The following is a 26171-nucleotide window of genomic DNA, read 5'->3' as shown; positions in this document are numbered from 1 at the left end:
GTCAGAAATCAAGGAAAAACTAGATACAAACCTAGATTTCTCCCCAAAATCTCCATGGCAACTACCAAAAACTTACTAACCATCAATCTGCAAGTTCCCCTGAATAAAACGATACCCCATATGTATGGGTGCACATAAAGACGTGGCCACCAAATGCCCCAAAACAGGGGCAATGCATAAGGGCAATTTCAGTTGAAATTTTGGGGGCTGTGCTCTATGTGCACTACCTGCAGTTTTTCAGTGATAACCCCCCCTACCTGTGAGATACCCCCACAATCTATATATTTACGAAAAGTGCACACCTTCAGCTATTCAGAGACACCACTCTTCTCTTTCTACATGGAAAATTGTGGCCGCAGTCCCTTGCAGAAGTCAGCGCTTTGGTCAGAAATCAAGGAAAAACCAGATACAACACTAGATTTTGGTCAGAAATCATGGAAAAACCAGATAAAAACCTAGATTTCTCCCCAAAATCTCCATGGCAACTACCAAAAACTTACTAAACCTCAATTTGCAAGTTCCCCTGAATAAAACGATACCCCATATGTATGGGTGCACATAAAGACGTGGCCACCAAATGCCCCCAAACAGGGGCAATGCATAAGGGGGGGCTGTGCTCTATCTGCAGTTATTTAGTCTAAACACCCCCATACCTGTGAAATAACCCCCGCAAACTATATATTTCTGAAAAGTGCACACCTTCAGCTATTCAGAGACGCCACTCTCCTCTTTCTACATGGAAAATTGTGGCCGCAGTCCCTTGCAGAAGTTAGCGCTTTGGTCAGAAATCAAGGAAAAACCAGATACAAACCTAGATTTCTCCCCAAAATCTCCATGGCAACTACCAAAAACTTACTAACCATCAATCTGCAAGTTCCCCTGAATAAAACGATACCCCATATGTATGGGTGCACATAAAGACGTGGCCACCAAATGCCCCAAAACAGGGGCAATGCATAAGGGGAATTTCAGTTGAAATTTTGGGGGCTGCGCTCTATGTGCACTACCTGCAGTTTTTCAGTGATAACCCCCCCTACCTGTGAGATACCCCCACAATCTATATATTTACGAAAAGTGCACACCTTCAGCTATTCAGAGACACCACTCTTCTCTTTCTACATGGAAAATTGTGGCCGCAGTCCCTTGCAGAAGTCAGCGCTTTGGTCAGAAATCAAGGAAAAACCAGATACAACACTAGATTTTGGTCAGAAATCAAGGAAAAACCAGATAAAAACCTAGATTTCTCCCCAAAATCTCCATGGCAACTACCAAAAACTTACTAAACCTCAATTTGCAAGTTCCCCTGAATAAAACGATACCCCATATGTATGGGTGCACATAAAGACGTGGCCACCAAATGCCCCCAAACAGGGGCAATGCATAAGGGGGGGCTGTGCTCTATCTGCAGTTATTTAGTCTAAACACCCCCATACCTGTGAAATAACCCCCGCAAACTATATATTTCTGAAAATTGCACACCTTCAGCTATTCAGAGACGCCACTCTCCTCTTTCTACATGGAAAATTGTGGCCGCAGTCCCTTGCAGAAGTTAGCGCTTTGGTCAGAAATCAAGGAAAAACCAGATACAAACCTAGATTTCTCCCCAAAATCTCCATGGCAACTACCAAAAACTTACTAACCATCAATCTGCAAGTTCCCCTGAATAAAACGATACCCCATATGTATGGGTGCACATAAAGACGTGGCCACCAAATGCCCCAAAACAGGGGCAATGCATAAGGGCAATTTCAGTTGAAATTTTGGGGGCTGCGCTCTATGTGCACTACCTGCAGTTTTTCAGTGATAACCCCCCCTACCTGTGAGATACCCCCACAATCTATATATTTACGAAAAGTGCACACCTTCAGCTATTCAGAGACACCACTCTTCTCTTTCTACATGGAAAATTGTGGCCGCAGTCCCTTGCAGAAGTCAGCGCTTTGGTCAGAAATCAAGGAAAAACCAGATACAACCCTAGATTTTGGTCAGAAATCAAGGAAAAACCAGATAAAAACCTAGATTTCTCCCCAAAATCTCCATGGCAACTACCAAAAACTTACTAAACCTCAATTTGCAAGTTCCCCTGAATAAAACGATACCCCATATGTATGGGTGCACATAAAGACGTGGCCACCAAATGCCCCCAAACAGGGGCAATGCATAAGGGGGGGCTGTGCTCTATCTGCAGTTATTTAGTCTAAACACCCCCATACCTGTGAAATAACCCCCGCAAACTATATATTTCTGAAAAGTGCACACCTTCAGCTATTCAGAGACGCCACTCTCCTCTTTCTACATGGAAAATTGTGGCCGCAGTCCCTTGCAGAAGTTAGCGCTTTGGTCAGAAATCAAGGAAAAACCAGATACAAACCTAGATTTCTCCCCAAAATCTCCATGGCAACTACCAAAAACTTACTAACCATCAATCTGCAAGTTCCCCTGAATAAAACGATACCCCATATGTATGGGTGCACATAAAGACGTGGCCACCAAATGCCCCAAAACAGGGGCAATGCATAAGGGCAATTTCAGTTGAAATTTTGGGGGCTGCGCTCTATGTGCACTACCTGCAGTTTTTCACTGTTAACCCCCCCTACCTGTGAGATAACCCCCACAATCTATATATTTACGAAAAGTGCACACCTTCAGCTATTCAGAGACGCCACTCTTCTCTTTCTACATGGAAAATTGTGGCCGCAGTCCCTTGCAGAAGTCAGCGCTTTGGTCAGAAATCAAGGAAAAACCAGATACAAACCTAGATTTTGGTCAGAAATCAAGGAAAAACCAGATAAAAAACCTAGATTTCTCCCCAAAATCTCCATGGCAACTACCAAAAACTTACTAACCATCAATCTGCAAGTTCCCCTGAATAAAACGATACCTATGTCTGGTTGCACATAAGTACATGGCCGCCAAACCTGAAAATGCATAATATTGGGGCTGCACTCTATGCACCCCTTTTTTTTTGCCTGCACCCGAATGAATGGGATACGCTCGGGTGCAGGCACATGTAGCCGATATACGCATGAAAACGCGTGAGAATGCAAAGTCTCGCGTTTTCATGCGTATATCGGCTACACGTGCCTGCACCCGAGCGTATCCCATTCATTCGGGTGCAGGAACAAGTAGCAGGCGTAGGGCTGAATTTTCGGCAAGCGTTTTTCCACTTGCTGAAAAAATCAGCCCTACGCCTCGTGTGGCATCAGCCTAACCCTTGGCAATAGAAACTACCAGAACAATCTTAGCACCTCTGGACCTTTCTAGAACAACTGAAATCAAATGGAATAAAACCACTAAAAGCAATCAAAGAACAATAGTTGCAATGAAATCGGTAAGAGCCCTGGATCCACCAATGTCACTGCAAAAGCAACCTTTTTGGGGGCACTAAACACACAATAAAGAACAATGCAAAGATAAAACACCGTAAAATCCAATAAAACCACCTAAACCAACAGAAGAACAATAATTGCAATGAAATCGGTGGTCAGAGCCCTGGATCCACCAACGTCACTGCAAATTCAGCACCCAATAGCAATACAAAAAGTTACAGTGCAATAGAATAATTCAAAAACAGAAATCAATTATGAAAATGCCAAAAAAACACTAAAATGCAACCAAATAAATCAGATAATTATAGAGCAAGATCAGAAATAAAGTTTTAGTAAAAAAAAAGACTGCCAAAGAAAGCAAAGACAGAAAGAAAAGAAAAGAAAGAAAGAAAAAAAAAAAAAAAAAAAGTGTAAGTGTAAGTGTGTGTGTAAGTGTCTGTGTGTGCTTGGGAAAGTTGTAAATCAGTGTGTATGTGTACAAAAGTGTAATAATGACAAAGATAGAAGAAAAAATGCAAAAAAAAAAAAAAAAAATTTTTTAGACAGTTGAGATAGAAATAAGCAAAATAAACAGTGGTAGAGAGTTGTAGTTCAGCTTACCCAAGGCAGGCAGACGATCAGGGGCGATCAGGGGCGATCAATCCAGCAGGAAGGCAGCAGGGGAGCTCCATCTCGTCCGAAGTGCGCAGCAGGAGTGAGGGAGCCGACAGTAGGCGGCGCTATTTAAAGGGACAGCAGTGGACACGTCATCAACGCGTGTCCACTGCTGTCATTGGCTGGCGACGCGATCGGTGCGGCTCGGGGACCCGGATCGGTGAGTATGTCTTACTCTGCTCGTTGCCTAGGGGGATCTGAGGGGTTTACAAGCGCTGCGCTGCTTTAAAAGCGAGCGCAGCGCTTGTAAACCCGACAGTGCCATTGGACGTAGATTCTACGTCCCATGGCACTTTGGTCCCTTGGTACCTGGGACGTAGAATCTACGTCCCTTGGCACTTAAAGGGTTAATTACTGTTTAAATAACTGGGAAATGGCCAATTCATATTCTGGGGCCTAATGTCAGAGGCCCTGGGTTTTTTTTTGTCATAGTTCGTGCCATAGTTGCATATTAATGATCAGAAAATGTCAAGTTGCCCACAACCAGTGCCACTGTAGCCAGGATTTAATGATTATAGGCCTGGTATTTCAAGCCAGCGGCATACTAAATAGTGACTGTCTATGGCATCTTACAGCAGCCCCTCTAGCATTTTCCAGAATCTACAGACTGCCAGTTTGGGCCTGACTATATCCCTATATGACTATACAACTGGCTTTTTTTAAAATCATATCTTCTTCAGGATTCTAGGTAGTCAGATTACTGTGTCTGATTTCTCTATGCTTTTCATTTGAAAAAATGTGATTGGCAAAATAACCCCTGCAATCACGAGGAAGAAAATGCAACTGCAGCTTTGAGCTAGAAAATAAGAATCCTGAAAATTAGATAAATATTGCGCAAGGATATACTTATGTAAATAAGTATATTTATTCTTATATACATAAGTACAGACGTATTCCTGGTTATGAGGATTCATTAATAAAAGAGATAGTTCATTCAAAATATACATTAACAGAAGCTAGACATCTACAGCGATCAGGGCCGCCATCAGAAATCACGGGGCCCCTCACAATAAAGTTTTATGTGCCCCCCCTCCTCCCACACCCCCAATGGCCCCTCCCCCAGTGACCCCTCCCAACAATACAAAGGACATAAAACTTTGGTAGCCAGGGCCCCCTAAAACATTGGTGTCCAGGAGTTACATTTTGCATTGGTGCCAGGGCAGGTACCCCCTAAATCATTGCTAGCCAGCCCAGGGCCCCCTAAAACTTTGGTAACCAGTGCCCCCCTAAAAAGCCCCCCCCCGAAAGCATCCTCCAGCTTCCCCCAGGCCCCCCCAAAGCATCCTCCAGCTTCCCCCAGGCCCCACCACAAGGCATTCTCTAGCTTCCCCCAGGCCCCCCCACAAAGCATTCTCCAGCTTCCCCCAGGGCCCCCCCACAAAGCATTCTCCAGCTTCCCCTAGGCCCCCACCCCAAAACATTCTCCAGCTTCCAACAGGGCCCCCCCACAACGCATTCTCCAGCTTCCCCCAGGGCCCCCCCACAAAGCATTCTCCAGCTTCCCCCAGGGCCGGCCTGCCTGCTGCCTGCTGCCATGGTGTCCTCTGATATGTGCTGCAGCTCCCAGCTACTTCGGCGCTTTTATAAGGTTGCGCCCCATGCGTGTGACGTCAGTACGCACGGGCGCAACCTTATAAAAGCGCCGAAGTAGCGGCACATAGCGGAGGACGCCGCCAGAGCCGAGGAAGCGACGGCCCGGACTAGATTAAAGGGGGCCCGAAATAAGATAATTTTAGCGCGGCCGGGTCCCCTTTAAAGCTAAAAACGTCCGGGCCCGGGACGATTGTCCCCCCTGTGCCCCCCTGATGGCGGCCCTGACAGCAATAACTAACATGCAAAATACAAAACAACCCTAAATTTAATTAAAATATATACAGATATTTACAAAGATAATAACACATGTGGATATGTTACATCTAGATCCAATGCCTCCCCTTTATTCCTCACTGTAGGAGTCACTGAGTGTCCTCACTGTAGGAACCTCAGGAACTCTCTAAATAAAACTTAACCCATTCTCTTAACCTAGAGGCTGACCATAGGTTATGATTGGTCAGTGACCATTAAGTTAATCTTAGGAAGTTGGGCATAGATTAATGAAGCAATCCATTCAAGAATTTGGACAACGGAAGGTGGGAAATGCAGTTTTAGGGAAGAAAGTATTGAATTTACAATTACCCTTAGTCAAAATGGAGAAAACTTAGGGGCACATTTACTAATCCACGAACGTCCGAAAAGCGTCCAAATGCGTTTTTTCGTAATGATTGGTACTTTGCGACTTTTTCGCGAATTGTCGCGACTTTTTCAATCAACTGTGTGACTCAAAATATGCTACCCAACTGATAATGTTGAATAAACCGCCAAACATTCTGCATGGCACCTACGCCAAATGAGAGGTGAGATTGTTAAGGTTTGACATGATTGGGCAGCTGTCTTCCCTTACATACTTCATGGCAAATGCATGGTGTAGGAGCCTGTTGATCAATATGCAGACATACATTAGGTGCAGTGTGTAAGTTTGCTCTTCTAGTGGTCTGGTACTTGGTTGGGGCTGGGGAAAGGTGAGTTTCGCCTTTTGGTGAGAGGTCTGCATTGGCCATGAACTAATAACACTAATGGTTTTTCTGTTTTTCTTACACATTTTATCTTGGAAACAGGTGGCAGTGCCAATTGAAGAAATGCAGAGAATACATCTTCGGTTCATGTTTAGACACAGGTCGTCCCAAGAATGTAAGTGATTTTCTGAATTCTTCTGAATTACCTCCCTGCATTGTTAAGTGAAGGAGAGCTCAATGCCATGTGTCCTTTCCAGCAAAAGACAAAGGAGAACGAAACTTTGCCATGGCTTTTGTGCGGCTTATGAAGGAGGATGGGACAACATTACATGATGGCAACCATGACTTGGTGGTATTAAAGGTACTGCTTTTTGATCTTCTTATTTTGTGTGAATAAAAGCTAATATTCTACCACAGTCTAATATTTTGTCGGTTTGTTAGGTCACTTGATGACTTTTTGGTGTTTTTTTTGCTGTAATAATATTAGGGATGCACTGAATCCAGGATTCGGTTCGGTATTCAGCCAGGATTGGGCCTTTTTTGGCAGGGTTTGGTTTGGTCCGAATCCACGGTCCTGGCCGTGCTAATTGGGATTCATATTTGGTTTGTTATTGGGCCGAATCCATTGGGGTGGGTTAACCCAAAATTAACCGAACCCAAAAAAGTGTGTTCGGTGCATCCCTAAATAATATAGAACATTAACCGAACCCAAAAAAGTGTGTTCGGTGCATCCCTAAATAATATAGAACATCATCATTATTTTCCCTGCTGGAACAAATCATGACATGACCTATGCCTTATTTTTCCATCCACCAGTGGGTAAATGATGCCTAGTGTGCTGTGTATGTCATAAAATTCTTACTGAAAAAGCTATTTTTCGCAACAAAAATTTGCACCTAGGTCTTACGCTACGTGCAATTTAATGTGACAACATAATACCTGTCTAATGGAAAACATTTCAAAATGTAAATAGTTCTTATGTATGAATTTTTCCACCCACTTGTACTTGGTTATATTTTCCAAGTACTGTTGGTCCCTTGCAATATTTCATCTAGAGATGCCAGTAACTGGACCCATAAAAAGACATCAGAACATTTTGATAAATATCACTTTAAAGCTCTAGCCGAGAGATTGATGATAGTCCAGCTAGTGAACTTTCTGCTAGATGTGTTCTGTTCTTTTTTACTTTTGCCAGGTGTTGCTAAGCTTTCCAAAAAGAATCTTTCATCTCCAGCGTTTCTCCACATGCTCAGTTAGCACATTAAAGCCGCTGCACTATTAAACGTATCTTGGCTTGCCTGGGGCAATGGATTTAGATTCCAAAACAAGTGTAAAATATTCTTTCCTGGATTTTCACAACATCAAGCAATGCTTTTTGCAATGACATTCCAGAGAATGTGACCGTTTGAATATGAGTGGGATATTTGTGAATATGATTGCTGATCTGACAGTCGTAATATATCAAGCTTTTATGTTTCATTGCCTGTAGACTAGGGAATAATGTTCACTCGACCTTCTCCATTATGCACTGTCTGTTGCTGGTCAGTTCATCAAAGGCTGCATGTGTTTGCGTGGGTTAATTTATTTGGGTGATTACTCCTTGTTTTATTGTGGAAGACACAGTAATACTTCTTTCTTTATTGCTGTGCATATTGTAGATGTTTCTTATTTTATGTTCCAGAAAGACTTTACATTAGTGCTTTCAGTTAATTAGACCACAACACTAAAGCATCTCAAGTTGCTGTACTTTGCTGTTGCTGTTTGTAAAAAACTATGGATCTGCATGGCAACATCTTTGTTATTGTTACTTGTTATTGCTTATCTTATCTTATTTGGTCCCTCACATATTCATCTTCCAGTCTCTCATTCAAGCAACTGCCTGGTTTCTAAGATAAATAAGACCCTAGCAACCAGATAGCTGCTGAAATGCCAAACTGGAGAGCTGCTGAACAAAAAGATAAAGAGCTGTAAAACCACTCAAAATAAAAAATTAAGACCATACTAAACGTTAATTTAAAGGTGAACTACTTTAAAGGAAATCATTTTGGCATTTTACTGTTAATAGATTTGCCACATTAGTGCCACCTAGAACAATATATTTATTCTGCAGAAACCATTACCATACCTGAGAAAACAGCTTTAGAAGCTTTCTCCATTTGCTTAAGATAGCAGCTGCCGTTTTAAGTAGCTTCCTGCCTGCAGTTCAGCCGTTATAGCTGAGATCACACATTCCTAAGGGAGGGGGAGGGAGTTCTTAGCATTCTCGTGGAAGGGAGGAGCAGGAGAGGGGAGAGAGAAGAGAACCGCGCATACTCTGGCCACTGGTATTAAGGATGTTTCTAAGAGAGGAAGTCAGACACTGGAACATCATGTTTACAAAAAAAGAGAAGAAATCATGTGTTTCCTTTGATAGAGGACTCAGTGCAGCGTTTCTGTGAGTGCTTATGGTTGTATTTACATAGACCTTTGTGATAAAGCTTACTTAGGTTTTACATTTTCTTCTCCTTCAGATTTGGAGTAGTGGTTTATAAGAGAAGCAAGAAAACCAGTTTCATTCCTCTTGAATGGTGTGTTTGAAAGACTGGTGCATTTTGTATAGGACATTTATATTAAAAAAAAAAAAGTATATTTTGAAGAATAATATTCTACTCCACTACATATTTTTTTATTGAAGTGGTGTTATGTTGCTTTCAGGGTGATAGTAAAAAAATGGAAGACGGCAGTACCTATTTGCATTTTCCTTTCACCCGTCAACAAATGGATAATAAAGGATCCACATTCAGCAGGAACAGCAGTAGTTCGGGAGGCCTGTCTGTGAGCTCACGAGATGCCTTCTCCATTTCCACCCTTGTTTGTTCAACTAAATTAACTCAGAATGGTAGGTCAATTGCGCTGGGTATCTTCATATTATGAACCACTGCCTGTTTATTTTATACATAATCCACTACCCAGGTGCACTCAACATAATGGAATTGCCAACACAACTCCCTATATAAGGACAATGGCACACGGGGAGATTTGTTAGACAGTAAAAATGCGCTACCGCGTTGGTGACAGACCTCCTGAGAAATCCAGCCCTTTTGCTAACACTTACATTGAAGCAAGTAAATTACATTACTTAGGCTTTATCATGGGAAATTGCCTTCTTTTGCATGTTCCCACAATTAAGCCGAATATCCCTGAGTAATTTATTTTACTTGCGGTGATTCCAATGTTAGCGAAGGGGATGGCATTTTTGGGAGAAAAAGATGCACTACCGCAGGTACCATATCTCCCTGTTTGTCATTGTCCTAAATGTCATTTTAAAAATTGTTTGTAAAACGGCTAAAAGCTATGTATTATTTATATAGCACCAACGCATATACACAGAGCTTATACTGCAGTCCTTGCGCCAGAGGAGCTGGGTCCCAATCACATTCACTATGGTCAGAAGCCAATTAAACTGCCTGTATGGTTTTGGAGTAAACCCACACAGACATGTGGAGAACATACAACTCCTTGTAAAAATGTACTTAATAAAATAAAATTTTAAGCAACTTTCCAATATTTTTGGAAAGTATTTTTGTTTTTTAATGTTACTTGTAAATTTAATTGCAATTTAAACCAGGGCCTAACTGTCTTTATCTACATATCCCAAAAATCAGCTTGTCTCCTGCCAAGACTCCATTTTCCACAATTCCTTGCATGCTATTCACAGGTCTGTCAGTCAGAACGAGCAGAGCAAGGAACAGCAAGGAACAATACTGTTTTTAGTTTCATTTAGATGACTTTTAGGGCAGTGACACATGAGAAGTTTTGTCACTTAAGTTAAAATGAAGATGAAATGGCTGAAAATACCCTACCATTGCTGAACACTGAAATCAATATGGGTACGTCAGTCAAATCTTGTAACTGCGTGAAAAGAATTGCCTATGTATTTTCCGGTGACTACTGAATGTGAATGATATACCTACAGTGAATTCAGTGCTTGTCAATGGCATGATATCTTTGGGTGGTTTTTGTCTGTATTTTAACAGGGCAACATAATGTCCAGTGTGTAATACATGTTTAATGAATGTTATAGAAAGTTTCTTAGAATTGTCTTTAATTGGGCGCCTACAACCCCTTTATATCTTTTATAAGTAGTTAGTCATAGTTAGTAAGTCACCTGATGCACTGGGGAATACTGCCCTAGACCCTGAATAAATAATATTATAGTAATACTAATAATAGGCAGTATCACACATAAAATATTTGTTTGGTACACAAAACAATCATAAATTTATCCAAAATTCAAATAAATCTACCGTACTAAAGGGACATATGTATGTCAATGACCCTGAGCTCCGCCCTACAAATTGATTTTTGTCATTGGACGCTTTCTCAGAGGATGGTATACATTATTTTTCCTGTTAACACAACTTTATTCATGATATTTTTTGCACTTGCATCACAATAGAATTAAAAACTGTTGTTTTTATTTAATCCTGCCAGAAAAAGGCCCAGCTGAACTAATGGTTCCTAAAGACTATTATTGATTTATGAAACTTATTTGCCTTTTGTAGACTATTTTAGAAAAATCGAGAAGAGTCTTAAATAAATAAAGCTTAGGGGCAGATTTATCAAGATGTCAGTTTAGCGCTTAATACATAAAAACTCACCCACGTTCTATTCATTCCTATGGGGTTTTTAGAAGTGTATTCATCAAAAAGTGAGTTCTAACTTTCACCCATTAATAAATACACTTCTTAAAATCCCATACATATGTACAACTCACCAATGTTCTATTCATTCCTATGAGATTTTTTGAAGTGTATTTATCAATGGTTGAAAATTAGAACTCACCATTTGATAAATACACTTCTGAAAATCCCATAGGAATGAATAGAACGTGGGTGAGATTTATGTATTAGGATCTAAACTCACATTTTGATAAATCTGCTACTTAGTATTGGATTGTGCCACTTGTAATCATAAATTAAAATTTTTGTTGTATTATAGGCTAAACTCATTTAGAGCCCGGGCAACTCTCATTAACTTCTACATGAACTCGCCAGCTTTTAGACTAATACGATTTTTTCGTAAGCATTTTTTTTTATATTTACGATTTTCAGAAATTATCGTATCCAATCCGAATTTTTCCAATTCGGGATTCGAACTCGTGTTTTAATAAATCGGCCCCTAAATCTCAAATTCAATTGTTAATAAATCAGCCCCCTATTCTATTAAGTAAAAATGTTAACATATCTAAAATAAAAAATATGGGGTGAACTTATGTAGGGCTACAATTTTGGGAATAAAACGTGATTAGTTGTGCTAGATCATAGACAGAACCCCATAACTGCCTAATACCACCCAATTACAGTTTACTACTGTACCCGCTTGTCTTTCATTTTGTGTGATTATGTTTGTGTTGGGCATTGTTATTATCTTATTATTATCTTTTACAAACCATTGCTTATTTTTTCTTTCTAAGTTGGCTTGCTTGGACTCCTGAAATGGCGCACAAAGCCAGAACATTTGCAGGAAAATTTAGAAAAGCTGAAGATTGTGGATGGGGAAGAAGTTGTGAAAGTATGTTACATAAGAACATGTTGCTGGAAACATACACCTGTTCCATCTCATGTATAATATTATTATTTTATTGTATGTAGGTATGAAATATACATAAGGAAATTTTGAAAACTTTACATATATATATATATATATATATATAATGTAAATGCATGTACACCCTCAGGCCCCCCACTGCACAATGAAGGTCATTTGAAAGGTCTACCCTGGAAGACTCCTTCAACCTGGCCTCCGGGTTATGCAGTAACCTAAAATATTTGTACATATCTTTGTGATTTTATATCAAGGATCCACAGATGTGTAATTGCTCTCTCTTTGAACAGTTCATATATTATATAATATATTATGTATTTTCATATATAATTAGAGATTCGCCGAATCCAGGATTCGGTTTGGGATTTCGGCAGGATTCGGCTGAATCTACGCTCCTGGCCAAACCGAATCCGAATCCTAAAAATCATATGCCTTTTTTTCATGTAACCACAGAAGTAAATTTTTTTTTTTTAATTTAACCCTAATGTAGCCTAATTAGTATATGGTAATTAGCATTCGGTTCGGAATTTGGCCAAATGTTTTACAAAGGATACAGGGTTCCCTATAAATAATTTATAAGAAAAAATAATATATACAAACTTTCCATAACATTGCCTTTATAGAACAGTGATAAGAATGTGATTTTTTTTTCATGGGAGTTTGTTGGGCTTATAAAATTCCCACCGTACCATTTTCTACTACGATGCTGTGAGATGAGGCATGGATTGTTTGTAGGGCGTTTGTTACAGATTACTAGTTGCTAAGTGGCCAGGAACTGAACTGTAGACCTTTTTATTTTACTGCACATATATTTCTAATTAGGCTTGACCTCTGTGCTAAATATGCATTTTATTAGAAAAAAGAGCAGTAAAATATTTTTACCTTTTTGTTCAAGTTTTTGCAAGACACTCTCGATGCTTTGTTTAACATTATGATGGAGAATTCCCAGACAGAAAAGTATGATATCCTCGTCTTTGATGCACTGGTAAGTGTTAAGCCGTTTTAGCTGCCTAAATCCCCAATGATGTAACTGTTATTTTAAACTTGTTTATATTTGCACTACGTTTACAGATCATTGAACATATTCTATTTACACAGTATATTACAATTTTTTAATTTTGTGATGTGTAAGAAACTATTGATTGGTCCATAACAATCATTGTAATGTCTTTATGCAACAGTTGATTTGTTAAGGGTTAACTTAATTTTACTTCTTTTTACTCATATCCTTGGAATGGAGTTCCTGTTCAGGAAAATGCATCATTTAGTATCAAAATTGATTAAAACCACTTAAAAAAAGACATTTGTTTATGTTGTGTTGGGAAAGAATGAGCCCTTCAGGCAAGTAGCAATAATTATGCAACAGGTATTGAACAAGGGGAAGCTGAAGGCAGGAAATCAATTGGCAGGAGCAGAACTGAGCAAGCGAATAGACAGGTACAGGCAGGGGGCAGGGTAGAGCGGGCACAGGGTCAGACTGCCATCCCAGAGGCCCTGCACCCCCCCATGGGACCCCTGCCACGGCCCCCACACACCCCGGGGGCCCCTGGTTCCCGACCAACCCCCTCCCCTGGGTGCACAACCTGCCGGCAGGGTCTGCTTTATAGTTAAGCCACTGATTGTGTGACATCTGAAGTCACTGGTGAAGCATTACTGTATATAGATAGATACAAGGAAGTAAGTTTAATATGTAGACATTTATGTCTGCAAGCTCAATAGTCAACTTGTGCTTTTCCCATAGTGAGTTGTGCCCTTTCATTAAAGATACTTGCATCACTTCTATATAGATGCACTTGGCGCCACTCAGGCCATTCGTGCCTTTCATTTCAGGTGATGCTGCATCTATCGATGCAAGGACCCCGGAGCTACTGCCACCTACTGGCCAGGCCATAGCCCCAAGTCAATAGGCGCAGCACATTTGCACCTAAAGAATTGAGCGCTTTTGCATGCTAAATACTGAAAATGACACCAGAAAAAAAATATTGTGTCCATTATGGTGAATCAGACACAACTGCAGAAGGTGCAGCACAAATGTAGTAAAGGGAATCCATTTGCATTTTGCACACTGCACCTAAGGAATGCGCCCGAATGTGTTTAAACTGCTTCAATACAAAAGTCCAGCCATTTTTAGTATCACAAATCTAACAACACAAAGCCCAAAGAAAATCTGAAGTATCCCAATCGTCTATAAATCTTATTCTGGGCAAGAAAATATGTGGTTTTATAGAGGTCAGTAAAAAGAACGTTTTTGTTCATAACTGTAATCACTAGTAATAGTAGTATAGAAAAGAAGGTGCATTTGTTGAGAGCATGGCAAGAACTGATGTACTATTATTGCAACTGTCAAGTACAGTAGACAAGAGTCTTTGAAACCATAAAGAGTCAGGTCTGTAATATAAAATGGTGGAGGGCTAAGGGTTCCCTGTAGAAACCTGGCCTCTGTTTGCCACTATGTACAAATTGGAACTTTCTATGCACGTACAAAGCTACAATGAACATTCATTATTCAAAATATTTTTTCTTGTTTTTGTATTTAGATATATATAATTGGACTCATCGCTGACAGGAAGTTTCAGCATTTCAATACTGTGTTAGAAGCCTACATAAAGCAGCATTTCAGTGCAACGCTTGCCTACAAGTAAGTTTAACATATAATTGACTCTCTGGCAGAGATACTGTTTGCATCTGAAAGGAAACATACTTTTCAGACAGCTCAGAAAACTGACACATCCCATTGCTGATAGCTGCCATATACTGCTAATTGCCAATTAGTTTAATATACTATAATAAGAGGGAAGCTATCTTTGCAAAAGGCATCCTAGCTTCACGCTTAAAGGGGTCCCGCCCCAGAGGCCCTGCAGGTGCCCCAGCCGTGTCCCCTAACCCCCCCCCCCCGCAGGGCCCCCGCCTGACGTCCTCCCCGAGCGCGTATAAATTGAACACGTCGGGGAGGAACAGTCAGTAGGGGGAGCGCCGGCAAAGGTCGGACTGGGCCGCTGGGGCCCACTAGGGCCGGGGCCTACCGGTGTCTCGGCGGCCCAGTCCGACCCTGGGCAATTGTCATTTTTTATAAGTTATTTTTCTATTAATGTCCTCTTCTATTCATATACCAGTCCTTCACTGAAATCAGTCCCTGGTTGCTAAGGTCATTTGGAGCCTAGCAACCCGATAGCTGCTGAAACTCCAAACTGGAGAGCAGCTAAACAAAAATTTAAATCATTAAAAAGACTACTAATAATAATAAAAAATAATGACCAATGGCAAATTGTCTCAGAATATTACTCTCTACATTCATGCTAACTCATAGGTGAACAACCCCATCATCATATGGTGTGTCCATCTTGTCCACCCCTCCATGAATGCAAATTCTTTTTAATTTAAAAGCTGCACAGGAAACACATTTTGCCATTGGTTCATCATGTTTTATTAGCAGTAGTCTTTTTCAATATTTTTAAGTTTTTGTTCAGCTGCTCTCCAGTTTGGAGTTTCAGCAGCTTTTGGGTTGCTAGGCTCCAAATGACCTTAGTAACCAGGGACTGATTTGAATGAAAGACTGGTATATGAATAGAAGAGGACATTAATAGAAAAATCTACCACACATGAACCGTTTAGTTTCCAATTAGAAGTATAATAGCAAAAAAAACAGCAGAAATAAAGATTTGGGTCCATAGTTCGTACTTTTCAAGTTTCTTTCTGCACGAGTTTCAATTTACGCTAAATGACTGGAAATGCTTTACATTACGAACACTGAATATCTCAATTCCACGTCAGTAAACTTTGATAGTACGTTGTTATTATTTTTATGACCGGGGGATATTTTATCCACGACGATATGACAACACTAATATATCTGGATGTATTTTCTTGACAGAAAACTAATGTGTGTTTTGAAGAAATATTTGGATATTTCCAGCCGAGGGGAACAGTGTGAGCCGATTTTAAGAACGCTGAAAGCACTAGAATATGTTTTCAAGTTCATTGTACGGTCGAGGACGTTATTTTCACAGTAAGCGTGTTTTTTTTTTTTTTTCTTGAAGTACCTTGTAATTGATTAGTACTGCTCTGCCACTGAGATGTACTATTACTGCAACAGCACTTACTAAATTTATGACTCAGTAATGATCAAACATTCTGCTTTAAGATGCTAATGTCGAGGCTGCTGCAGAGGATTGTGCCTTAATTTACTTGTGTACAAGGCACAATGGAACTTCTTTTTTATGCATTCCGCATATTATATATGTACATTATGAACTTGATGTTATGATGTTAGAGTATCCCTATGTTATATGGTATTTTGGTCATCTTTTCCCAGGTCAATGTCTTTAGAATGTAAAGGGACATGTATTTGCTGGTAAAGCCTTATTTGTAAATACTTTGGTACAGTACAAATACATTCTGACATTGCATAAACACTAATCATGCTGGCAGGAACAGCTCCCAGTTCTAAAGGCCAGCATTGATCTCATTCGTTAAAAAGGCACCAAGGGTGCGTGGAAAAAGCCTTAATTGGCCTTTTAGATTAATATTCTGTAACTTGGTCTGCATGTAAGTGTTTCCCCTTTGTCTTTGTTTTAGAAAGTGGGACATAATTAGGTTTTTGGAATTTTTCTGTAGTTTCCTTCTCCCTCCTGTTTAAGAAATGTTTGGGCATTGTATGTTTAACTCACTGTTGTGCATGACAAGGGCAGTGTCAGCGGGAAATGTGTACCCCCCCAGGCTTTCCCTTACTCACCTCATACCCCCCATACTTTTATCCTCTCCTTCCGAAGACAAAATAAAGACAACAGTTTTGGGAACAGTTCAAACTACTGTACAGATACAATATTAACATTTAAAGTTACAATTCAAAAGTCTTCTCAGCTCAACATACAGAAAATTACTTTGAAAAAATGCTTGACAATAATAACCACCTATAATAATCCGCCTTACTGTGCTACCTGATATGCCAGCCACCCCATCCTTAGGGGTCAGATGGATAAGTGAAACCAGGCAGCCACCCATGCCTGCATAGAGCCTGCATTACTACCAATTGGCTACCTAGCCATAACAATCACTGGTCATAGGCTCCCTGAGGCAAGAATTGCACAGCCAAATGTGGAAAACAATGGCCAAGCACCCTCACACAACCCCACCACTTAATTACCTACCTTTATCTATGGACAGGTGGGTGGGATTCTGCTCTCATTTCTCAAAATGTATCCTATTGCTGCTTATTTCCTACCTTCCCCCTCCCTCCACCTACCCCAGGATGTGACATCACTCCCACAATCCCTAGCCATGTCACCGGCCTCCTCCGCATATGCAGTTCTGCCTGTCCGTAGTCCCTGTTCTGATACTTGTGCTTCAAGTTGTCTTCTAACAGAATTATGATTAAACCCCTGGACAAACTAAAAATACCCCTGGACAAACTAAAAATACCCCAACTAAAAATACTTATGCCCCATGGGGAAATGTGGCCCTATTTGGCTATGTTTGACTGTATCTGCAGATCTCCATATAGCAGATCAATATGTAATTTTAGACATTCTCTCTCTCTCTCTGAAACTGCTCTGTATAGCTGCCTTTTTTGAAAACACCAGTGGCATATTCTGTTTGTGTATACCATGTTTTTTTGTGTGTGTGCGTAAGGTGGTGGGTTCTGTCTCTTGCATGGCAACAGAATAATGTGAGGAATTTGTTTACACTATGATCTTTTATGTGTGAGCATCTCTCTGAGCCTTGTGAAGGAGGCATAAGACACCTGAGACTGCACTTGTACTTGTTTCGCAGATTACTTTTATCAGAAGGTCAGGTAGGTTGAAATAAAAAGTCCCATCTCAGTAACAGCTGTTTCAGGATGTAGCTAACATGTTAAAATTAAGATGTTAAGATGCCACTTTATTCACAATGTGGGTGTTTATTTTGGTACTGTATCAGTCTTGCTTTGGTATATTTATGGCAGGATCTTCTGCCTTGGTGTAAAGGGAATGAGATAACCATTAGGTTAAGGATGCCATGGGAAAAATTAAACCGTTTTTGGGAATAAGGAAACCAGAGACCAGGCAATTTAGCCAAAAGCAGCAGAGTTACAGTGCAGAGCAAAATAGCCAAGGCCCGTGCTGTAAGCAGCTCTGTTTCATGGAATCTTTTAGACAGATGGGAAGGTGCAATATATTTTATTGGATTTGCAATAGAAAGCAATAATGTCCATAAGGTCTTAAATGTAGAGCAGCATCCTTATGTATGCTAGACTTAAGCTAGATATAAAGTAAGAACAATACGAACAACAACTAAAGTGAATGGGTGTAGTAGTGAATAGTTTATAAATAAGACACGTGTTTATTGACATTTTAGCACTGTCACTGGGAACTATCCCGTATAGAATATGTTGCTATGATATCTCAGTATCACTAAAAAAAGTTCACATATTCGCTAATTAAGTAACATTAAGGAAATACAAATATGAGTGAAATATATTTAATATGTTTAACTTATTAGATAACTTGGTGAGAGAAAATAAATGATAATTGAATAAATCTTCTAGAAAGTAGTACCTGTGTTAATGATCAATCTCAGGCAAAGATAAAAATTCTAATGACAAAATGTGCATATGCTTTACTGGTCAATGCCAGCTTAGTATATAGTTGCTATACTCGGCAAGGTATAACATTGTCATCGAGAACAGTCAATATTCATACCCAAAAGTTCTTCTCAATATGGCTCAGCAGTCAATGGCTTAGTTCAGACAAGAGGCAAGGAAATTGCCACTAACATGGAAGCATTAAAATCCAGTGAACCACTCAATATCCCCCTTCTGTTTGTGTAACTGCTTGTAACACAATAGAATCGGTTAACATGTGCTTACACAGTGAAAATAGCTTCTTGCAGCCCCAGGTGCACGCTGTACCCACTGCCCGGGCAGATAAATTCAAGAATGAAGAAAACAGCAGCACTCCGGTTGTTTTGAAAAATGTGAATCTTTACTAAGTGCCAAAGGCAACGTTTCAGGCTTCACTCCAGCTCTTTATCAAGCCTGATCAAGGCTTGATAAAGGGCTGGAGTGAAGCCCGAAACGTTGCCTTTGGCACTTAGTAAAGATTCACATTTTTCAAAACAACCGGAGTGCTGCTGTTTTCTTCATTCTTGCTTGTAACACAATGCCACACTTTGGCAGCCAAAGCATCACGTGGACCTGTCTCTATGTTATAAAGGGTTTATTCTGATGTTAAGAGATATCAATTACAGTATTGCATTAAATAAGGTTATACTGTAGAACAGTGATCACCAACTAGTGATGAGCGAATCTGTCCCGTTATACTTTGGCAAAAAAATCTGTGAAACTACTGAAAAATTTGTGAAACGTGGCTACCGCAGGACTTTTTTGACGTGGCCATGACTTTTTGGAGGTGACTGCAACTTTTTTTGACATGACTGTGACATTTTCCTCACTCTGCAAATTTTTGTTTACGCAAAACTGCTGCAAAAATTTGCTCATCGCTATCCCCAACCATTGGCTCATGAGCAACATGTTGTTCACCACCCTGTTTGATGTCGCTCCTAGTGGCTTCAAAGTTCGAGGCCATTTTTTAATTTCTGGCTTGGAGACAAGTTTTGGAAGCACAGAAACACAGCTTTACCTCAAGCAGAGCCTCCTGCAGGCCAGCAGTCCACATGGGGCTACCAAATAGAACTGTGTGGCTCACAAATAAAGTAGGTTGGGGATCCCTTCTCAATAATATACTGTATATATACTGAATAATTTACCTCCTACTGTCAACAAGGCTAAAGGCCAAGTGCTTTTATACAGGTCATGGAGTTAACTTAGTAAGTTAACTTACTAATATCCTCTAATATTTTACAACAGGGGGTGCATTATCTATTATAATACAGTTTCAGTGAGTCATGTGACAGAAATTACATCACTAAGCACCAGTTATAATAACTAATTACAGCACTAAGCACTGTTTATAAAGGATAGAATTTACTGAATATTAATAGCTCTTGTTTAAAATACACACATATACTTTACATGTATACATATATGCTGGGGGTCATGTAGAAGGGCAAAACTTGATGAACTGTTACTGCTATATACTGTATATACAGTATATATATATATTTATATATTTATATATATATATTTATATTTATAAATATGTATCACTTTAGTTTTTGTAGTCCAATAAGAAACAGTAACTAAATGTACTAACATAATATAATAACATTCTTAAGGCTGAGTGTAGAGAGATTTATGAATCACATGGTTGGTTAAAAAGAAGCTGTCCTGTGCAAATGAAAGGCAATGCATTTCAGTGCAGTAATAGTAATGCAACGTACACACAATCTTAAACTAATCCTTTCCCCCGGCAGGTCTGAGTGATTGCAGGATATTTGCCAGGTCATGATGTGAGTAAGCAGTAGTAGCAGCCAGGAATTTATTATGTTGTATACAAAAGAATAAACCAACAAAAGATCCTTTATTACCTTAAACACAAAGGGCACATTTTAGCATAATTTCCATTTCTCCCCTTTACCCTTCTAAAAGCGAAAAAAAAAAACACAAAGAAAAATTAAAGTAATCAAATAATCAAAATGGAAGATTTTTGCTATTCAGTTGTTTGAGAAATTCTGCTGATATCCGCGTATTTTCCCAACCACATTACTTCTTATAATATAATATATACTGACAGGTATATTAGTTAAATAGCATTGTACATACATTCTATTTTGCTTCTGTGCTTAACCCTGTGAAAAGCCTTTTGCAGTTAAAAATTGCAGAAATACCCACAGTCTGCATATCTAAAATTTAATGGCAGATTTATTATCCATTGAGTGCTGGGTTGATGGTAATCGTTGTAGGAAAACAAGAATGATCTTAATCCTGCTTGCATTTTCTGTCATTGATAAATTGCTCAGTACCAAAGACCTGGCGAGCTTCTTATTTTTGAAAAATCCCTGCATGAGGGAAAAAAAGGCAATCAGTGCAAGAAAACACACACAAGATTAAGATAGAAAACAGTTACAAACATGATGATTGATAGATAAGAATCCTGCTCTCAAGTGTCTTAGTCACTGTTCTATACTGTATAGCTGTCTCTGCTACAGGATCGTTTCATTCACCTCCCCAGTGCTATGGTAATTTCTTTAGTACATGGCTTTTATTCTAACTTTATATAACAGCAAGCTCAGTTCTTCCATTTTACCTCTTCCATTTCAATGGAGAGTTAGATCTATAGTTAGATTTTTTGTGGGATCTCTTTAGTAGGTATACCCATCATACCTACCATGTATTCCCATTCTACTCCCACATTCCTATCTATACTAGCTCAACACACACCTACCCTACTTAGTTGAAACACTAATCTAACCTCATATCCATCCTTTCCCAAAGTACAACCAACCTTCCCACTGAGTTGTAATCCATGGGGGCTATCAAAAACTGTCCATTGATTCATGAACATCAAGGTTGTCAGCTGATCTCATTGTTGCAAATTGCTACTCTGGATTTTATATTGTATGGCCACCTTTAAAGACACTCTTTTGCGATCTTTCCCACAATATGCCCACCTAACTTGGGCAATATCGGGCTAATTTGATTCTTTGACTGGTATAAGACTGGCTCAATGAGCTGATGTGGCCCTTAATCTGACAGGAAAATCAAACCTGCCTGATTGACACCTGGCCAGTTTTTGCCAGATATTTCTCAGGTAGGCCCATCGGGGGTCCCCATACATGAGCAGATAAGCTGCTGGATCAGTCTGAAAAATTTGAATTGGCAGCATAAATCTGCCTGTGTATTGCCAACTTTAGCCAAGTGGCAATTTAATTACACCCACCCCACAGATAAGCACCTTGGAACTCCTGTTCCAGGTATGTATACATGGCAAACAGTTAGACCTTCAAAATTGTTACCATTATACCAGTTCACAATATAGGAAAAACGAATCAGATATAAGATATAACAAATCCTTTCTGTTGTTTAACTAGTTGTTTTGAACACTTCTGTTATAAAGCTCCCACTAGTCCCACTAGTTGTATTTATATAGTCTGTTCAGATGCGGCTATTCAAACCTCACCCATCATGCTCTTGTTGGCAGTAACTACAAATGAAGCAGACACCGGATGTGATGCAGCTAAACATGTTGCGCACCAACCCTGCTTAACAAAGCTGCAGCATGATATGTTCAGTTTATCTTGAAATCATTTTACCTGATTTGCCCGTCACTCTGTAATAAAAAGCAATTATCTTGTCTTAAGCCAGCATATTTCATGTTTGTGACAAAACAATACTATTGGGAATTAAAATGATATGTTTTATTAGCTTTAAAGCATTACAGTCACATTTTAAAAGACCCCTTATCTGGATAACCCCAGGTCCCACACATTCTACATAATATCCCTTACCTGCTTTCTATTTATATATGGAAGGTTCTCAGAAACCTGTTTGATGATCCCAAGGTGGCAAGCATTGCACATATTTGAGTTAATATTCTCAGTATCTCAAGACTTCAGAGTATCATTGATACAACGCTACTTCACAGGCTGCATTATTTATAAGGAAGACATTATCATGAATGCTGATATTGTCTCTGTATTCTATGTGCTCCAACCATCCCAAATAAATAGATGAGATAACATATTATAGGAGACACCATTATGGAATCCCAAAAAAGTAGCATAATAAAAAAGGCATTTGTTGAGGAGATAATACAGATATCATCTTAGAATCAGTGGGGAGAAGGGTCTGGGACGGCAGAACAAAAACAGGCAAACTTGACATCATATACTAAAACTTATTTGGGAATTTAAAAGATATACAGCATTTACATGTTCTTTTTTTATTGACTAGTGCAGAATGTTCTCCAATTTTAAGGAGGCCCATTTTGAATTTCTAGCTTGATTCTTAGTATATAAACCAAAATATAAATTGAAAATACAGTGAGTGCTGTCATAAATGCATCCAACAGCTTAAATAATATATGACAAAAGTACATTTTCCATTGCAGATGAATAGACAATAAATTGCTTTTGGATCAGAGAGTTAGCCCTTGAATACACTGAAGGATAACAGCTTTCTTATGGATTTGCAGATGAAATATTAATGTTTCACATAGACTGAAATTCCTAAATATAAATTGCCTGTGAGCATACTGTAGCTGTTAAGCTTCAAAAGTTCTAGGATACGAGAGAAAAAAATCTAGCACAAATAGAATTAGAAGTCCAATTCAGAAACGTCCATGCTGTGATTGGCTGGAACTGCAGAATGCTTTATCAGGCATGATTGCTTTTTGTAAACAGGTGTTATGACACTGAGTACAGGTGGGATTATTGGTATGCAATATTGATTTCTATAGCATGTTTTCTGAGAATAAACATTGGAAATCCTGCTGATTCACCTAGATAAATACGTGCCTGGTGCTATGCCATCCATTTCTCTGATTTGCAAGATTTATATCATAAAAAAAAAAATCCGGAAACCTACTATCCAAAAAGTTCCAAATTATGGGAAGGCCATCTCCCTCTATCAGCAAATAATTTAAATTTTTTTAAATGATTTCCTTTTTCCCTGTAATAATAAAACAGTACCTTATACTTTATCCCAACTAAAATATAATTAATCCTTATTGGAGTCACAACATTGGGTTTATTTAATGTTTAAATGATTTAATAGTCTTAAAGTATGGAGATGCACATTATGGAAAAGACCCCTGATCCAGAAAACCCTGGATAACAGATCCCAAATTGTGACCAACAAAGTTTGGAACTCACCAGAAATAATGCAGAATTTAGCTGATACACTTTGGTACATAACTGCAGCATCAGAAGACATCTGCTAGGGATGAACCAAATCTAGGATTCGATTTGGGATTTTGCCAAGATTCAACCTTCTTCAGCAGGATTTAGATTCGGCCGAATCCATGCCTCTGGCTGAACTGAATCCGAATCATTAAAATCATGTGACTTTTTGTCACATAAATACAGAATGTCTATGAAGATTCTCATTCATCCAGGTCATGATATACAGTATCTAGTCCTCAAAAGAGTGACCTATTTCTACACCTCAAGGAAAAAGGTCACTCTTTTGAGGACAGTAATGTGTATATCTTGGACCGAGAGGACAGATGGTTTGAAAGAGGTGTGAAAGAGGCCATTTATGCCAGCCTGGAAAAACCATCCCTGAACAGAGGAGGGGGCCTGAGACACCGCTTGTCACCAACATACAATGACGCGTTGACATCCTTACCCCAGCGGTTTCACAACAGTTCACACTTCCAGTCATGTACTTTGAAGGATTAACACCTTCATCAATGAGAATCTTGGTACCATTGTGATTGGATCATACTTTCTTACACCTGTCAGTTTCAGCTAACACCTAACTGAACAAGTTCAATGGAACCATTGTGATTGGATGTCTGTGACTCTACTACCATCAAGAGTTTAAATGCCGGGGAATTCCCTACCTGTCATTTGAACTGAAGAAGCCACTCGAATGAGTGGTGAAACATTTTCAAGAAAAACTCAGAAAAGTCCAGTTGTTTTAGACTTAATTCTTCTAGATACTGTATAAATACAGAAGTTGAAAATTTTTCGCCATGCGCGAAACACACAGTTGTCCTGATTTGCATATGCAAATTAGGATTTGGTTTGGTATCCTGCAGATTCTTTCGCAAAGGATTTTGGGGTTGGGCCAGATCCTAAAATAGTGGATTCAGTGCATGCCTAGTATTTTGCACCCCTAGGGCTACATTCATGAAATCACGAGTTTGAATCCCGAATGGGAAAAATTCGCATTGGATACCCTAATTTCTGCTGATCGCAAATATGACGAAAATGCTTACGAAAAAATCATATTAGTCAAGATAATATCGTATTGGCGATCCAAAATTTTCGTACCGAACGATTGTAAACAGCGGGAAAACCTTTCCGACTTTGATCCTTCAGTGCTTAATTTGGGAAGCCTCCCATAGGGCTCAATGGCACTCTGCAGCTCCAACCTGGCCCAAGGAAAGTCTCCCATAGGGCTCAATGGCACTCTGCAGCTCCAACCTGGCCCAAGGAAACTCTCCCATAGGGCTCAATGGCACTCTGCAGCTCCAACCTGGCCCAAGGAAAGTCTCCCATAGGGCTCAATGGCACTCTGCAGCTCCAACCTGGCCCAAGGAAAGTCTCCCATAGGCCTCAATGGCACTCTGCAGCTCCAACCCGGCCCAAGGAAAGTCTCCCATAGGGCTCAATGGCACTCTGCAGCTCCAACCTGGCCCAAGGAAAGTCTCCCATAGGGCTCAATGGCACTCTGCAGCTCCAACCTGGCCCAAGGAAAGTCTCCCATAGGGCTCAATGGCACTCTGCAGCTCCAACCTGGCCCAAGGAAAGTCTCCCATAGGACTCAATGGCACTCTGCAGCTCCAACCTGGCCTAAGGAAAGTCTCCCATAGGGCTCAATGGCACTCTGCAGCTCCAACCTGGCCCAAGGAAAGTCTCCCATAGGACTCAATGGCACTCTGCAGCTCCAACCCGGCCCAAGGAAAGTCTCCCATAGGGCTCAATGGCACTCTGCAGCTCCAACCTGGCCCAAGGAAAGTCTCCCATAGGGCTCAATGGCACTCTGCAGCTCCAACCCGGCCCAAGGAAAGTCTCCCATAGGACTCAATGGCACTCTGCAACTCCAACCCGGCCCAAGGAAAGCCTCCCATAGGACTCAATGGCACTCTGCAGCTCCAACCCGGCCCAAGGAAAGTCTCCCATAGGGCTCAATGGCACTCTGCAACTCCAACCCGGCCCAAGGAAAGCCTCCCATAGGACTCAATGGCACTCTGCAGCTCCAACCCGGCCCAAGGAAAGTCTCCCATAGGACTCAATGGCACTTTTCAGCTCCAACCTGGCCCAAGGAAAGTCTCCCATAGGGCTCAATGGCACTCTGCAGCTCCAACCTGGCCCAAGGAAAGTCTCCCATAGGGCTCAATGGCACTTTGCAGCTCCAACCTGGCCCAAGGAAAGTCTCCCATAGGGCTCAATGGCACTCTGCAGCTCCAACCTGGCCCAAGGAAAGTCTCCCATAGGGCTCAATGGC

General features: G+C 40.2%; 1 protein-coding gene across 1 annotated transcript in view; it reads left to right on the top strand.

Moving 5' to 3' along the window:
* Positions 1-26171, top strand: part of dock2 (dedicator of cytokinesis 2) — a 350017-nt gene that overhangs the window by 88879 nt on the left and 234967 nt on the right. Inside the window, exons 16-22 of the mRNA XM_031898788.1 lie at positions 6638-6710; positions 6793-6896; positions 9230-9413; positions 11991-12088; positions 13017-13106; positions 14659-14759; positions 15993-16127. Of these exons, the coding sequence (XP_031754648.1) occupies positions 6638-6710; positions 6793-6896; positions 9230-9413; positions 11991-12088; positions 13017-13106; positions 14659-14759; positions 15993-16127 (785 nt within the window). The remainder of the gene's footprint in view (positions 1-6637; positions 6711-6792; positions 6897-9229; positions 9414-11990; positions 12089-13016; positions 13107-14658; positions 14760-15992; positions 16128-26171) is intronic.

Source organism: Xenopus tropicalis, chromosome 3 (genome assembly GCF_000004195.4).
Source record: "Xenopus tropicalis strain Nigerian chromosome 3, UCB_Xtro_10.0, whole genome shotgun sequence".
Lineage (NCBI taxonomy): Eukaryota > Metazoa > Chordata > Amphibia > Anura > Pipidae > Xenopus > Xenopus tropicalis.
The sequence above is the reverse complement of the archived record's forward strand: the minus strand, read 5'-3'. Positions and strand labels throughout refer to the sequence as shown.